Here is a 17,726-nt window from a genome sequence, read left to right as displayed (position 1 = left end):
TTAAGACAATAAGATCAGCGGCTTACAGTCACATAATTACACAGTTTAAAATCCACACCACCCTGAATCAATCTAGTTTATTTAGGAAGAGTTACAGTGATTGATGGAAAAAGATAAGGTGAGAAATGGGGGAAGGGCAGAGAGGGAAAAGGACAGGTCACGATAAAATTATTAAAACATACCGCTACTATTTATAAATACATCAGAAATGTTATAACACTAGAAAAAAAATGGCACAATCCAACCAAAGTCAAGTCCCAATGATTTCAATGGAAGAGATTTAAGTATGTGCTTTTATAAAAGACTAGCCAGTATTTTAGATATATATATAATACACAGCGTACTTAACATTCACTAAGGGTTGATACAGAGGAATGTTTACTATGTGATGGTGGTTTGAAGGCTTACTGTAAGGTGTATGTAGCCATGAGGAGTCAGTAGTTTATAGTAGCCGACCAATGAGAATAGCCTTCCTCACCATTGCACATATCTAATCAGTTGCAGCAAAAGTGATCAAGTGAACTTCAGTCCTTCGGGAATCACAGCTATGGTGTCATAGGCAACATTTCCAAATTTGAAAAGTGACAGTGGTTTTGCCTCATTTTAGCAGTTCTCTCCTTTATAACTACAAAAGCTCAATGAACTATTGGTTTAAGTCATACAAAACTTGAAGTTTTCACATAAGTTTTCTGTTGAAAACAGCTTTACTTCCGAAATGAACTGATGGGTACACCAACTGTAAAAGATAAATTTTGATTACAGTCTATTGGCATTACAGATCCCATTTCCCTATATTTTTAGTGGTGAAAAAGACACATTCCTCATCTTCAGAAAGACCTATTGTTGCTTGCAGTAGGTAGTAAATAGTTTTTCTACAAGACAAAATGTCCCACCACCAAATTTAGTTAATGAAGAATATTCACAATAGATATTTAAGCAAGCTTAAGGGCAATCACAGCTCAGGACTAGACTCTGAGGAAGTATTTTAAAAGCTGGGAGCACACATATATGCGTAAAACTACAGAAGGGAACCTTCAGCTCACACGCCTCCCCATTTAGCCCATGACATGGTTTAGTCAAAACCACCCCCACCTGCCCATCACCAAATGGCATGTAGCATCAGGCTTGAGACAGGTAAACCAACAGTGCCAACTGAAACGGGAGAAACAGAAGCACACTTGTAAAATTTGGTTTCTTTCAATTTTGGAGCCTTTTTTTCCTGATTCCCTGCAGCAACAATACTTTGTATTGCTGTTTGTTTTTAAATTCACCTGCTATCAATTTCTGTGCTCTTATTTAATTGTTCTTTGGCTGTTTTAATATACGGTATTTTGTATATTGCTTGTGACATATGTGCAGAATGTGATGCTATAATAATAGTGCTGAATTCAAAAAGTACCAAATTACCAAAAGGAAAAGAATCAAGCACACACTTGTTGCACTCTGCAAGCCTTGAGTTCAAAGCTGACAACAGAGTATAAGTTGATAGGGCAATTCACCTGTCTAAGTGGTACACAGGTGGGAGAACTCTGGATCTGGCCCACCAACCAGGTCCAGTTCCGCCCCCTTGACATAAAATAATAAATGGATAACAGAACCAGGAAATAAGAGAACACAAGCACTTGGAGTAGTAATAGCAGTTGATAAAAAAATGGGAGTATATCCATTAATTTGAGTCAGTTTCTATACTTGTAATCTTGTAAGGCCCTTCCCATACCCTCCAGATTGCTCTTTAAACCCAGAAACATTTAAATATTTTTATAGCATTCCCCTACAGCAGCTCTCTGAAAAACTCCGAGCCACACCCCACTTTACTGTGTCATACCTATAGTTCTTGTATTCATGTCAGATTATGGGAATGACTTGAGTTACTGGGAAAGTATTGAAACACAAGAACATCTCAACAGATTATACAATATTTACCTTATCATAATTGATGCTCTGAAAAACTAAGAATTCCCAGGTGTGCAACATATTAGTAGGAACTATTCCTTGAGTAATTTGGAAGGAGCTTGCATAAATGGAACTAGGTTGCTCAAGCAAGAACGCTTGTACAAAGGGTATAGCCCACCCCCATTCTCCTGCTGGGCGATAGTGGCTAGGATGGGGTAACTGAGTGAAGGCAGCTTACATCAGAAGAGCTCTATTCAAATACTGTCTAATTACCCCCTTGCTCCACATCTCAGGCATTTTGTGCTGTCCCTGGACACTTGAGAAGCTATTCAGGAGTGTTGGGGGATATAGTGGGAAGAGGGGTAAGATCAGTGCTTTTTTTCTGGGGCAACGCAGGGATACACATACCCCTAAACATTTTGTGAATCTAAGTTTGGACTCATTGAGGGGCAGTATTTCAATACGAGTAGGAAAATGAGAGTACCCCTAAACATTTTTTAAGAAAAAAAGCACTGGGTAAGATAATGACTGCAGCACTAGATACCAACAGCAAGCTTCACCAATTACTTAATCTGTACTCCTTTTAACACAAAACAAGCTACTTAAATACTTTCAAACACTTACTGGTTTTTCAAGTACAATGGGATGATCGGGAAGAAATTCTGGTTTCTTTTGTGCAAGTGAAACCTTTGAAAGCTTCAAGAGGAAATCTCTACTATATGTTATTCTCTCTGTCAATGCAAATTTTAAATGTTAAGTATTGTGCTGAAAAGTACATACATGATTGAAACAGCTCGTGAAAATTATAAATTAAACTATTTTTATAGTATTTATGATTCTTACCTCACTGGCAAGTGAGTATTTGTGAAAGCTGCATTGTAATAGATTGGGATTTCTACAGACTATGGGATACCCATTTATACATAGTTTTAAAGCTGAGAGTTCTATAGCATTAGTAATATTGAGAAGGGACAGGAAATGTCAACCAGTTGAAACCTAGTTTAGCTCATTTACCTCTGATGTACAAAAAGCTGTCTTGCAATGAGATTTGTGTACTGAATGAGCTCTTGAACACAAGTAAATCTCCATTTTACTCAGTCAAATCAATTCCAAAGTTTTATAAACTTTAAATAATAGAACAAGACTAACATTGCAATCTGAGGTAAACTTTGTGTAAATATGCAAAGATGATTGCATGTTTCCTCAATGACTGCCTGAATCCTCTTACTCAATCCTGAGACAATGTAAAAAGGCCCATCAAGACATGTCCCAAATTTAAAAATTGGCTTTTCAATAGTCCATACACCTCCAGTTTATTAGTATAGTTCAGTACTTCTACTCACAATGTTTACCTTTTGTGACTTCAGGTTTATGCTGCTCTGACAGTGTAGGAATCAGACTGTCATTTAAAACCAGCATTCCATTAGACTTGCACATCTAAAAACAAAGAATAAAATACTGATGTTTTACTGCAGTCTAGAATTCATCTTAGCTGTTCTTGCAAATATAGTGATGAATACATAATTCTATTATGATGAATGCTTAATTCTATTAATGGGGGGGATTCAGAGTAGCAGTAGCAGGATTTGTGGTTGCAAAACAAATGAATATTGTAGAACTTAAAGATTAACGAGTTTATTATGGCATAAATTTTCATGGACTGCAGTCCATGTCACCATAAGCATGAAGTGTCACACATATGTATGTAAGTAGCTGCAAAAGGGAAATGAGATGTAGAAAGTAAGACTGTCACACTTTCTCACAGGCCTTGGGTGGTAGACCTGTACTTGTTTACAGACAGCCACCCAACCTAAAACAGCTACTCACCAGCAATATGTCATGTAACATGGACAGAGGAACAAGCCATGTGGCAAAGTCTGTCCACTTGTCCACCCTGCAAAATTATTACTGGAACTAGCGCCAGCATCAAAAGGTTCTTTCACCTTCGCATCTTCCAATGTTCAATCTGCCTGCAATGCATTTCTGCAGCCTCCAGAAAACAGGGGTTCTCAAACCTCCTACTGCTTGGGCTGAAATTTACTGATGCCCACCAGTCACAAAGTGCTGGTGCAGAGACAAAGCCAGAAAAAGAAAAGAAAAAGACAGTTGACATAGATTATGCTGGCTACTAACATTTCCTACTGATTATTTAATCTCTAAAAACGGCTGAACTGCTTATTACAGCCAGCAGTGGCTCAGAGGGTGGGGACAGCAGCAATGTGAATTTTGTGCTCAGTTCTATGTTATTGTTTCCCAAATTATGGACTAATAGGCCAGATTTTAAAATAGAATAATAAACTGATGCAAATTTGACACCAGAAATGGCAAGACTCAAAAACTATTTGCAGAAACCCGACCTACCAGACCCCTGTAACCTGAAGAAAAGAAGTTTCAAGGGAGACTAATGTGAAAATGCTGTATTACAATTTATCAAGATGTTAATTGTCATCACTTGTGGCTTGAATAGGGACAAAGGTACCATCAGCAAACTACATGTGTCAGTTAGCATCCAAAGCAAAGATACCAAAGCCCAATTCAAAGTGCTGGTTTGACCTATAAACCTCTTTACTGCTTGGGTCCCCCAAGCTGTATTTTCAGCACCAATTAAGATATATCATTTTTTCCCCCAAGCTTTTGATAGACTAAGATGATGTCATTTTGTTACTCATGCACTGCCAAAGCTTCCTGGGGCTGTTTGAGGGGGTTGTTTTTCTGTTTTTATTGCATAATGTATTGATATTTATGTTTTAAATGTGATTTAAGTTGCTTGCATACCTAACAAGCAACAAACAGATCTAATAAATACTAATAATAATAATAATAATATCACTGTATTTTGAATGATCAGCAGCTATTTTGTAAGTAGCCATTTTTAATAACATAATAATCACTGTTGGTACTTTCTGTATTCCTCTATACCAGGCTTCCTCAACCTCGGCCCTCCAGATGTTTTGAGACTACAATTCCTATCATCCCTGACCACTGGGATCATGGGAGTTGTAGGCCAAAAACATCTGGAGGGCTGAGGTTGAGGAAGCCTGTCCTATAACCTCAGTTTTACACCCACACTGCAAACAAGGTGTAAAGGTAAAGGGACCCCTGACCATTAGGTCCAGTCGTGACCGACTCTGGGGTTGCGGCGCTCATCTTGCTTTATTGGCCGAGGGAGCTGGCATACAGCTTCTGGGTCATGTGGCCAGCATGACCAAGCCGCTTCTGGCAAACCAGAGCAGTGCACGGAAACGCCGTGTACCTTCCTGCCGGAGCGGTACCTCTTTATCTACTTGCACTCTGACGTGCTTTCGAACTGCTAGGTTGGCAGGAGCAGGGACCGAGCAACAGGAGCTCACCCCATTGCGAGGATTCGAACCGCCAACCTTCTGATCGGCAAGTCCTAGGCTCTGTGGGTTTAACCCACAGAGCCACCCGCATACAAGGTGTAGGTGTGTATAAATGAATCCTGAAAGAGACCAGAGCAAGCTTGTCTGAAGTGCTGTTTGAGGCTTATATAATTAGTGTGTGTGTCTTTGCGTACACATAGCCATTAAACTTCATGCACCCGATAAAGTGGAAGCTAGCCCATGAAAATTCAGACCACAGTAAAATTGCTTGCATTTAAGGTGTTACAAAATATAGCACATTTATTTTGTTAACATTTAAGGCCATCACAAAACCAAAACATACCGCTACCACAAAAAATGTGTCCTTAACTGTTATGTACAGTATCTGCCTGCCTACCAAGACCACAAACGTCAGATTTACACTGCTTCACTATCCCAAACAAACACAAAAATGGTACGTATGCAGTCACTATATGTGATATTCGCACAGATACTTTAACAGGCATGCCACTTAAATGAAAATGAGGAAGTTAGTATTAACATTTTCTATCTTGTAATGGAGTCTTATCTATTGATCCATGAGCCTTTCTATACTTCACTACTGTGTCAATGGTCATGCTTCATCTAAATGGGTTCCTTGACACAATTGCTTAAATATCAGGTCTCAAACTGCTTTATACATACCCAATTAATTTCCAGAGAAATACAAAGTAGACAACCTTCTGCATTTTAGATGCTTAGGTCTGCAACTCCCATCACCCATGACCATTTGTAATATTACCTCCGACTGATGGGAATCCAAAACATCTCTAGAGGGTACCAGGATAGGAAAGGCTGGGGGAGATTTCAAGGATTAGACTACCTAGTGTGTAAATGGAACGATTTACTACTGATTCTGTAGGCACAGCTACCAAAATCATCATCCCCCCACCGTATTACTGTAAAAATAATTATTTCATTCAGCTTTATAATCTTAAGGCACATCATTAGTCTCGTCTCCCAAATTGAAAACTGAAGTTGAGACACAGTTATTATCTAGTTATATCAAAGCTCAATTGGGACATTTGTAGTAGCCCAGAATACAGTGAATACTATTTATTTTGTATACTGGATGAATACTTACCGAACTAATTTCATTATGCAAACGTACAGAAGGGTTGCATGGAAACTTTGTCTGGAAAGTGAAAGTGGTTGCTGATACTGTGGGAAAGGATGTTGTAGAAATAATTTAATATGTTTACTTCTTTGTTAGTAAATTGAGCAACTTTCTTGCTCTAATCCAACTTCAAAAATGAAACACCCTGAATCCCGAGCAACAGTGTAATATTTAGTCCATACAAAACATACATGAAACCATCAATGTACATGATGATTTGTAAATATCTGAAGCTTACAATATAAAATACAGCACAGCTGATCATGTTTCGCCACTAGTAAGGTAACAGAAATTAAGGCAGGAGTAAACAATGGAAGAACTTGAATGCATTTTGGTTACTTGTTAAAACAGAGTACGAAGACTAAAGGGTTATGAAAAATGCTTTACAGAAAAGGTGGGTTTTGAGGAGAAATCTGAAGTAAGGTGACAAAATTAAGGTTGTATCAAGACAAAAGGAGCAACAAGGGAGAAAGGGCAATTGTGAAGGACAGGGAAATATTAATTTATATGAACAGACAGATAAGATGGCAGTGCCATAGTGGACTTAGGCTTTTTTATTTATGAAGAAATTTATATTGTGCTTTCTAAAAATAATAAATTCAAAGTAGTTCTTTAAAATAAAAATTCATATAGGCTTACATAAAATATAAAAGCAAGTCACTAAAATTATTACCACACAACTAAGAACAGGATAAAACAATTTAAGATAAAAACAGGGGAGATAAACTTCTTAACTAAAAGCCAAGCAAAGTTTTTTTTTGGGGGGGGGGGTTGTATTTTGAAAGCTCAGAAGCATGACATGAATGAAACAGTATTTTCTCCAGTCATGTTCCACAGCAACTGGTATTCAGAGGCATATAGTTTCTGATGCTAGAGGCAATATAGCCATGATTACTACTGCGTGTTGATAGCCTTGTCCCGCTTGAATTTATCCAATTCCTGTTAAAAGCGAGAGTAAACTCCCTAGTTTAACTATGCACAATGTGAAGAAGTACTTTTTGTCCCTTCTGAATCTTCCATTCAGCTTTATTGAATGACTGGGTTCTAGTATTGAGAAATGGAGAAAATTTTTTATCCCCATCCACTTTCTCTACATCATGCATAATCTTATACCACATCTCCACTTACTCCTTTTTCCCAAACTAAAAAGCCTCAAATGTTGTTTGCTTTCCTCATAGGGGAGTTTCTCCAGTCCCTTGATAATTTTGGTTGCTCATTTCTGAACCTTTTGCAGCTCTACAATATCCTTGAAGTGTGGACACCAGAAGTGTGCACAATATTCCAAGTGTGGTTGCACCATAATTTGTATAAAGACATAATATTTTCAATTCCTTTATGACCCCCAACATGTCATTCTTTTTTTTTTTCCAAAGCTGCTGTACACTGGTTTGACATTTTCATTGAGCTATCCACCATAGCCAAGATTTCTTTCCTGGTCAGTCACCACCAGTTCAGAACCCCTTGGTGTACATGCAAAGTTAGGATTTTTTTTGCCAGAAAAGGACAGTTGCAGTAGTAAATGCAAGGGGTGACCAGGAAATGAACCAGAGTTTTCACGAACAGAACAGAGAGGAAGGGCTGTATTTCTCTGCAGTGTTATTAAGAGAAAAGCAGCATTACTTGCCAACAGACCAAATGTGGAGAGTAAAGAAATATAATATAACTTTATGTATGTATAACAGAGGATGGTAATGTTGTCAATGAATATGGCAAAAATATAAGCGGGGCGGGTTGGTTATTTTTACAGCATAGTTCTGTAGATGTCTGCTCAGAATTAAGCCCCACTATATCTAATGGAACTTTATCTCAGGGAATATTCAGAAGAACCTTGCTTTGCATGACTTGTAATGGAGGGCTGCGATTAAATGCCAAAACAGCTAGTGCCATCAGCTCTAGATATCAGTCAGAGAATATTTTGTACTATTTGTAATAGTGTCTTGGCATAATGATAATAGATAAATGCAATAAATACATATGGGCACATAAAAACTAGTAATGCTATCTCTTAGGGTTAAACTATTATAAATGCCACTGTTGACAATGGCAGCTTCCCTGAGTTCTCAGCCTTGATGCCCATCTTTCTACTTCTTTACCACATCTAAAAGAATTTAGAAATTCACCCCCCCCTCTCTCTCTCTCTCACACACACACACACACAAACAAACACACAGAGAAACTATTGTTAGGACTGTGGCATAGAAGGAAAGGCTTAAAATTCCCTCCCTTTATTTTGATCTCTCCTCTAATTGCTATTTAATATAGTTTGGTACTCTATTTCCAAGTATGCACTCCAAAATCATCAAGAAGCTTACCATGGGACGAAAGATGGCGTGCAGGTCTTGCTGGCTGGAGGGGCTTACCAATCATTCCTTTTGTTTCCATTATTTTAAACACTTTGAGGAGCCATACTGTAAAAGACAAGGTACATGTACATGCAAATAACTATAGAACATCCAGAAATTAAGAAGCTTAACATGCATTTAGCAGCCTTGCAACTTTAAGGTTGTCCACCTGCTGTAGCACACTCTCTAGCATCGCACACCAAACCCTTAACCCTGTTCCCTATCTTTGAACTTTCTTGTCTCATCCTTAAAAAGAAGCTTAATTCCTAATGTTATGCAATATTTCAGTTACACCCTAAACGTGAACTTAGCAGCTGTATCTTTCAACTAAATATATAACAGGTTTAGCCTCTCTTGTTTAATAAGCAAGAATAAAAGGTAAAGGGAAGCTCCGGCGGGACGGTAAACGCCGTTTCCGTGCGCTGCTCTGGTTCACCAGAGTTAGTTTAGTCAAGCAAGAGTAGTGGCCTATTAATCCTGATTTGATTGGGAATGTTCGCTATGGCTAAAACAGTAAACTATTTCCCAATCTACTATTAGCATATTATTGAACTGTTATGCACTCTTTGAAGTTATGGCTATTTTCTTGAGGGAGGCACTAAAGCGGACAACATCGTAGGAGTCATATTTTTCATGTCATTGTAAATTGATTTACAGTGCAATCCTAAACATGTTTATTCAGAAGTATGCCTGATTTAGTTCAGTGGGACTTGTTCCTAGGTAAACAAGTACAGGACTGCAGTTTTAATGTATTTGTTTTCTACAGTGATTTTTTAAAAATTATTTTATTTTATTTTAATTTATTTGATTAGACATTCATTCAAATATTAATACACATACATTTACAACCATAATATCATCATAATAACAACAAAAAGGAAAAAAGGAAAAGAAGAAAAACGAAAGAAAAAAGTTAAGGTAAGAAATAAGTACATAAAATAGGTGGATGAAAATACACCTTTGTGACTTCCCTCCACCAGCGCTCGTCATTTATTCATTCAAGTTCTTATTTACATTGCAAATCATGTATTTCTTTTAGTATACTATATTATATTATATTATCAAGATGGCTTTACAAGCTTAGTCTAAACATATCAGCATGTTATCTTTAGAGCAGTGTTTACTCATATACTCTTCGAACCATAACCATTGTGACCTTACAGATAGGTAGCCGTGTTGGTCTGCCATAGTCAAAATAAAAAAATTCCTTCCAGTAGCACCTTAAAGACCAACTAAGTTAGTTCTTGGTATGAGCTTTCGTGTGCATTTCGTGTGGTATCTGAAGAAGTGTGCATGCACACGAAAGCTCATACCAAGAACTAACTTAGTTGGTCTTTAAGGTGCTACTGGAAGGAATTTTTTTATTTTTTCATTGTGACCTTAATTTCTGATGTGTTTGATATCTTATTGCCACAGTTAATTTTGCCAGTTCTATAAATTCTGTTAATTTAGATAGCCAATTCTCTTCTGTGGATATATAATTTCCTTCCCAGTTCTTTGCAAGGGGTAACCTGGCTGCTGCAGTTGCATAAAAGATTTTTTCCCTGTCTTGTGGTATCTCATATCCTACTACTCAGTAAGAATGACTCTGTTTTTTCCCCTAAAGATATCCTGAGCATCTTTTTTAGTTCATCGTGGATGCAGCCCCAGAATTTTTTTTACTTTTTTGCAGCCCCACCAAAGGTGCATTATAGTACCCTCTACTTTAATGCATTTCCAAAAAAGATTGGATTTGGTCTTATATATTTTATATATATTTAAGAGTCATATGCCACCTATAGAACATCTTCATGATATTCTCTTTTACAGAATAGCAGGCAGTGAATATTCTATTGAATCTTCTATCAATTTTCAATAACCTTTCCCACTGGTCTAATTGTATTACATGTCCGATATCTTGAACCCATTTGATCTGTGCTTCTTTTATTTGTTTATCTTTTAAGTCCCACTCTAATAATAGATTGTATACTTGAGATAATATTTTTTTTATTATTTCCTAATAATACTTTTTGCAACTTTGATTCTCCCTTCCCAAAGCCTAATTTTTTATCCGAGGAAAAAACATTGGTGATATTGAAGCCAGTCTGTGAGATGGTGCCTTGTTTCTTTGAATGTTTTCAGCTTTGGTTGGCCTTGTTCTTCCTTTACTAATTGGCTGTACGTTGCCCAATTCCCTCTTATACAATATTACTTTTTTGACTGAGAAGGCTTCTAATAGTAATAGCCACCATGGTGTATACAGTTCCAATAAGGGTTGATAAGTTGTCCATACCTTGTACAATGCGCTTCTGAAGATGTGATTTGTGATGCCTTTGTGAACTTTTACTTTGTTGTATCCTAGGTAGGCATGTAGTGATTTTATTGGCCTTGAGAATGCCAATGGATATGTGCAAATTAAATAAACCCTAATCATCAAAGTCAGCTGTTGCTGGATACTATCTTCCATTTTGGTTTTTAGCTAGCCATTTAAAATATTTTGTAAAAGAAGAAACTACTTCCTTTTCACATTTATCAATCTATAAGCTTTAGTTACATGTATTTGAACATGTATTAGCAGTCAGAGTTATCATGAAATAATGATTATTATAACTGAATATGTTAATTACTTTTTCTCCCAACCTAAATAGACCTCAGCTACTTTTGGGTTTGTCTGTTTGAAAGCAAAATTCTAATAATAGCAGCCAGATACTAAAGATTTTTACTGTCATAATGAACCAGGTAGTCATCTCCTCCACTTTTAATAATAATAATTTAATAATAATTTATTATTTGTACCCTGCCTATCTGGCTAGGTTTCCCCAGCCACTCTGGGAGGCTTCCAACAAAGATTAAAAGTACATTAATACAAATACATTTTACAACTTTCTGTGTCTAAAATGTAACATGGGCAGTGATGTTTTCCAGTGCTTTTCTGGAGGAAGTTTCCATTTCATAAATTCATGGAAACCCTTCCAATTCAAGATTTTCCAGACAACCCACATCACTAGGCATGGGAATCATTCTTTGCCTGGGCAGCATGTTTCTTTTCAGGGGTGTTTTTTTAAAAAAATATATAAGTACTGACAAAGAGTGAGGGTGTCAGCTGCAATACCTGTGTGCATTATGAGAAAATAAGGAATTCAGGATTATTGGTTTTGGTATACAAACGTATGTAGCTTTACCTAATCAAATCAGATATGATTAATTTACTCAAATGATTTAACCACATGGCCATCCTATCCGCTTCCTAACCCATCACATCAAAAGAAAGCACACACATATATTAGATACACGGCCCCTACTTCCTGCTGGACCGTTCAGAGAAACCAAATGGTCTTGGGTCCCAGTAAAAACTCCCTGGACAGTATGCTGCTGAACTTTAAAGTGACAGAATTAATTTTCAGCGACCTATTTGCCCGTTAGCTATAACAACACCGTCTGCTATATTCGAAACAATACCAAGAAATATTCTTTTTTTAAAAGGCGCCTTGGCAAAGAAGTGCGAGGGGCGGAGTCCCGCTTTGGTTGCATCCACACACCAGAACTCCAAAATAAATAAATAAATTTAAATTTAAAAAATCCCTGAGATTCAGGAGACCGCTTAAAAGGAAAGAGTCCAAGGGCAACCTCGACGGGGCAGGGGGCCAAATACTGAAATGGAAAACCGATATGGTGAACCCGGGGTGGTGGGGTCGCGTTTTCAGGCCTCCATAAAATTTCGCTCTTCCTTCATCTCGCTGAGGCTCTTAAGAGTTAGTGCTTGTTTCGTTTTGATTTTAAATATTTATACCCCGCCTTTTCCCCCTCAGGGGACTCAAGGCGGCTTACAGGCCTCGCTCTCCCATGACAACGAGCTCCCCTTGCGAGGGACGCTCCCCATTTCCACCTTGGCGAACAAACGACGACGACTCCTCCCTCTCCAAATATCCCCTCCTTACCATTTACCGCGAACTCCGACGAATTAAAGGCTCGGCAGCTTTCGGCGTCCCGGTCCAACCACAACTGACAAGGCCCACCCGTCGCCGCCTTCACACTTTTAGAAGCGCGAAGTGGGCGGGGCCGTCTACGAAAGTGGGTGGAGCCAGGGCCGGAACTCTCTCCCCTGGCTAAGCAACTAACGGTCTCCCCGCGTGCAGCTAAGCATTCCGAAGCTGGCGCGCGCTCTCGCGCCTGCGCTGTGCAGGCGGCGGAGGCCGTTGGCGTCACGTGCTCGGTCGCTCGAGCCACCCGGGGTTGACAGACTTGGCTGGAAGGGAAAGGCGCGCCTTCAATCTCTGGACCTAGGTGGGTTTTTGTTTTTTAAAGGGGAAGGGTCCCCCATTATTTTTTTGGAGCATCCTGGAGTTGGAACTGGTAAGGAGCTGCTCGACATTGGTTGTGGATACCTTGAAGGTTTTGAAGCAGATGTTGGATGCGATGGCCTTCTGTCATGGATGCTTTAGCTGAGATTCCTGCATTGCAGGGGGTTGGACTAGATGACCCATGAGGTCCCTTCTGGCTCTACAGTTCTATGATTCTAGGAAGAGCCTGTCCAGGCCAAGTTCTAACTTGAGCAGTCCCGTCTCGGTTGTTTTGGTTTTGCAGAGTATACCGCTTGTCAAAGCGCATTGCTGCTATGTCCCACATCCTAACAGCGTCATTAATCTGGTTATGTGCCCTCAGTCTTTATTTATTTAGGTACCACTGCGGCAGGAAGGTAAACGGCGTCTCCGTGCACTCTGGTTTCTGTCACAGTGTCCCGTTGAGCCCCTAAAGATAGTGGAGAGAACATTCCACAAATGGGTAAAGGTAAAGGGACCCCTGACCATTAGGTCCAGTTGTGACCGACTCTGGGGTTGCGGCGCTTATCTTGCTTTATTGGCATACAGCTTCCGGGTCATGTGGCCAGCATGACTAAGCTGCTTCTGGCGAACCAGAGCAGCGCACGGAAACGCCATTCACCTTCCCGCCGGAGCGGTACCTATTTATCTACTTGCACTTTGAGATGCTTTCGAACTGCTAGGTTGGCAGGAGCAGAGACCGAGCAACGGGAGCTCACCCCGTCACGGGGATTCGAACCGCCGACCTTCTGATTGGCAAGTCCTAGGCTCTGTGGTTAAACCCACAGCGCCACCCGCGTCCCTTTCCACAAATGGGTAGCCACCACTAAAAAGGTGTGTTCTGGTGTTGCCGCCTTCTGGGTTTCTCCTGGACAAGGCACATGAAGAAGGGCACAGTCCTGAAATCTATTTCAGGAGCTACTGGGGCTGAAGTTGCTTATGAATCAATCCCACTGGGTAGGACTTGGGTGCTGTGCTCAGGTCCCGCCTGTGGTTTCTGTTTGGCCAATGTGAGAATTGAGCAGTATATAAAATTTATGAAATGAGTAAAGTAACAGGGTGCTGAACGAGATAGAGACCATTGCACTGCTTGAGCAGGCTCTTACGTTCTTAGCTAATGTGTAGAACTATGGTACACATCTACTGTATAGAATGGAAAGTGGGTGGAGTCATGTTTCCCATTTTGCTGCTTGAGCTTATGTATGCATAAATCCTGCAGCATTCAATGGATCTTCTGCTCAGGTAAGCGTGCATAGGATTACAACCTAACAATGGAATTTTGTTTAGTTTTGTGGGACTTACTCTCAGGTAAGTGCGTATTGGTTTGGAGCTGCAAGCCTATGCACACTTACATTGTGCCTTAATGACCACAGTGTGATTGCACTCTTGGAGACTAAATGTAGAAAGGATGGGGAATGAAAAGGTTGAAAAAACTGCTTAAAGCAATGAAAATGAAGATACGTTTTTATTAGACATTTAAATTCAGGTCAGGATGAAGCTGCATATGAATTAAACTTACATAGAACAACTTAGACTGGAGTTTTTGACCCCAACTTTTCCAGGTTATGCTTTTCCTTTTAAGTGCTTCAGCAAAATCAGTCCATTGTCTGTTTTGGACATTACTGTGTGCTGGCAGTAACTCCAGGCTCCGCAGCAGGCATCTTTCTCAACACCTGTTGTCACAAATAATTTAAGTGGAAATAAAAGGGATTGAACCTGGAATTTTTTGTATGAAAAGAGTTGCCATCTTCTGTTTTTAGAAATTTTTACATCTTCCGTTGTGTGGCCCTGGTCTCATGCATTGTTGCTTTCGTCCGGGGGAAGAAACGAGAGCTTGGATGGCCATTTGTTGGGAATTGTCTAGCTGTGATTCCTGAATTGCAGGGGATTGGTCTAGATGATCTGTACCTTCTAACTACAATTCTGTAGACTCCTTCACATTCTGCTCAGTGTATATCACTGGCAGCAAGCTACACTCTGACCCTATGCTATTATTCAAGGGCTTTTATGGTCCCTTCAGGGTCCTTAATTCTTAAATCATAAACTGTCTTATATACAGTTAACCTTCAGTGCCCACCAGCCATGAGAGAGAGGCCTTTCATGATGAAAATATCACAGAAACTCTGGTGGTCTACATTTTCTTCATAGTGTAACCTTGCTTATTTCACACATGCACTTGAGAACTTAAAAGATTTTACAAAAAAACCTGAAGTCCATTATGACTTTGGCAATGAGAAAATAGTCTTATCATAAGGTTGAAATACTATAATACAGTGCCAATTTTACAACTGGCTGTTCCATTGCCCTTATAGATTTTTCATTTCAAGCCTCAAGGTTGATAATGTTTCTTCATTTTACGAAGGTCTTGGAGGTATTCCAGATGAAACCTACTTTTAGAATGTCCTTTTCCTTAACATCCTCAAGTTCCTTTCAGTTGTTATTCTGGTCACAATAAACAAATTTTTGGTGATGTTATTTCTTTGTATATTTGGTCAAAACAAAGCATTGTTATTATTTTTAAAATTTGTGTCAAAAAACTTGATGTGTTGATTTTAAATCCTATGACATCTAGACCCACTTAGTTTTTAAAAGCTCAAAAATAGAAATGCAACAGCACTCTCTCCAGGAATAATACATATAAAGCAAAACTTTAAAAAAAATGTCACTGAAAGACCTGGGTAAATGAAAAAGACCTTCAACTGCTCCCAGAAAAATCCTCAGCATGTAGTAGCCATATTTTGTAGTAGCTGAAGTTTCTGTGCAGCCTTCACGGAAAGCAGCATATACAGTGCACTAGAGTAGTGGGCTCTTATAAGAGCGTTGTTTCATCAAGACACACCTATTACCATTTCCTGTATAAATTACACATGTATGAACTAAAATGTTGCCGTGAAAAAGACTTGCTTGTGGTTAAGTGGCAATCATAACCAAACTAACCTAGGAGTAAGCCCCATTGAATTGAATGTGATTTACTTCCGAGGGCCTGCATTGGTGATTAATGGGTTAAACTATCCTGCCTCATGGGATTAGTCACTGTACCCCATGGAAGAAAGATTACCCCCTCTTGTTCTTCACAGTGTCTTTCCTATGAATCCCAAATCACTGGCTACTGGCTTACAAGTTCAATGAATCCACCACAGAGGTTCCCCAATGAGAATCCAAAAATAATAGCTTTGAATAATAATCTTTATTAGTGTATTTTAAAAGGTACATGGTAATCCTGAGCTACTGCTTTTGTACATTTAACATTATACAAAGACTTTCATTTACAGTTTGAAGGATACATTTATTGTGCTCCAAATCCTCACCCAAGCATCACTTTGCCCCCAAACAGGAATATAGATCATTGAAAATATTATGCACAACCCTGGAACATTCACGTTTATCTAACCTCAACTCCCATTATCTAAGGACTACTTTAATCTAAAGGGCTCAGGGTATTCCTTCAGAATTTTAAAAAACACTTTGTGTAAAACTTCAAAGATGGGCAGTGCAATAACTGGTCCCCATAAATTATTTGTGACCTCAAGAAAATCATCTTTAGTTGTTGTATTGTTCAACTAGTTTTCAGTGTTATACTAACCAGCTATACATCTATGGAATGATCAGAGTAACTGTTTACTCTATTTCATTTCCTATTAGTTAGTGTAAAGCTATATTTCCCTTTGCAGTGACTGGAAAATTATTTTCCTATTATGGAAAATAAATCACAATCCAAGCAAACTGAGAGGTAACCCAACATCACCCTATAGTCATCTAAATTTATAAAACAAGTCATATCAAATGCTTCCCTTACTTAGACCCTGTAAAGGAACTCATACAAATTGCTAGCAATTAAGTTCCATTAATCCAATCATGGCTTTGCCTGTAAAAAGATAAAAAATATTAAGTGCCAGGGTCCTTGAAAGAAATAAAGAAAAAATTATCCAAGCTGAATTTTAATTGTGTTTAAATTAACATTTTTCTTAAGATGGACTACCAAAATATTACACCTTGACTTGGAAATTTGAAAGCATACTGTGTTTACAAATGGTGACACCCTAGCAAAAGCTCCATTCTTCAAAATGATGCACACTTAGTAAGATCACTTTGTTCTTAAGTAGAAGTTACAGTAAGCAGTTAAAGCAAAATGCTTATTGCTTAAAATTTTAAAGCAGGCTGCTTTGATACAGTTTGTAAGTGTACATACAAATGTGAAGCAATTGTAGAAACTCAAACACCTTGCTTTTACATACTCATCTCAAATGGCACAGACTGTTTAATATAGTAAAAGAATACTGTAGTTGGAATTAAATTCAACAGTACTTTTAAGACAGATGTATGATAGTGTAAACAAAGCTTTAGTATTCAGAGGTTGGGAATCTAGCAGCAAAACAAATTATTTGCATATAATGTAGTGCAATGAACATTTGTTTTTAAAGGATCCCCAGCCTTATAACTATCTGTAACAGAATGGAAATATTAAAAGGAAAAATATTTAAGTTACTCAGTTCATATTATCAGACCCTCTAGAAATATCCATTTTCTATAAGAAAGCATAAGGAGTCTATGCAAAACTGTGTTCTGGATAACTGACTTTTATGGCTCCCCAGTAGCAGGCTCGAATTAGGCAGACCAAGCCTAAGAGGTAAGCAATAGCCCAAGAAACATAAGTGGCATGAAAGTTTCTGGCAAAATCTTGCGTACCAACCTGTTA

At 38.6% G+C, this 17,726-nt stretch overlaps 2 protein-coding genes and 1 long non-coding RNA gene across 7 annotated transcripts in view; 1 reads left to right on the top strand and 2 right to left on the bottom strand.

Annotated features, from left to right (window-relative positions):
• Positions 1–63: 63 nt before the first annotated feature.
• On the bottom strand, positions 64–12,818 carry LOC310713403 (uncharacterized protein C8orf88). 2 transcript variants are annotated; one of them, XM_083517496.1, is made up of 6 exons: positions 12,650–12,818; positions 8,703–8,798; positions 6,358–6,434; positions 3,246–3,330; positions 2,518–2,624; positions 64–872 (listed from the first exon to the last, which is right to left on the bottom strand). In XM_083517496.1, exons 2-6 carry the CDS (start codon positions 8,770–8,772, stop codon positions 828–830), a joined length of 384 nt encoding a protein of 127 aa, XP_083373622.1. In that variant the 5' UTR covers positions 8,773–8,798; positions 12,650–12,818; the 3' UTR covers positions 64–827. The 2 variants fall into 2 exon arrangements, with proteins under 2 accessions (XP_083373622.1, XP_083373621.1); XM_083517495.1 differs by having other exon boundaries at positions 64–736.
• A 40-nt stretch (positions 12,819–12,858) lies between these two features.
• Positions 12,859–17,726, top strand: part of LOC310713417 — a 20,921-nt gene continuing 16,053 nt past the window's right edge. The window contains exon 1 of one of the 2 annotated variants that reach the window (XR_014529219.1): positions 12,859–12,995. This is a non-coding gene — a long non-coding RNA (uncharacterized lncRNA). The remainder of the gene's footprint in view (positions 12,996–17,726) is intronic. The other variant, XR_014529220.1, reaches the window with a different exon arrangement.
• The window catches only part of PIP4P2 (phosphatidylinositol-4,5-bisphosphate 4-phosphatase 2), a 24,954-nt gene continuing 23,426 nt past the window's right edge, over positions 16,199–17,726 (bottom strand). For all 3 annotated transcript variants that reach the window (XM_083517434.1, XM_083517435.1, XM_083517436.1), the window contains one exon: positions 16,199–17,720. In XM_083517434.1, the coding sequence (XP_083373560.1) occupies positions 17,651–17,720 (70 nt within the window). In that variant the 3' untranslated portion in view covers positions 16,199–17,650. The remainder of the gene's footprint in view (positions 17,721–17,726) is intronic.

This window comes from Podarcis liolepis (assembly GCF_965112155.1).
Source record: "Podarcis liolepis genome assembly, chromosome: 8".
NCBI lineage: Eukaryota > Metazoa > Chordata > Lepidosauria > Squamata > Lacertidae > Podarcis > Podarcis liolepis.
Note: the sequence above shows the minus strand (reverse complement) of the source record. Positions and strands in the feature narration are given on the sequence as shown.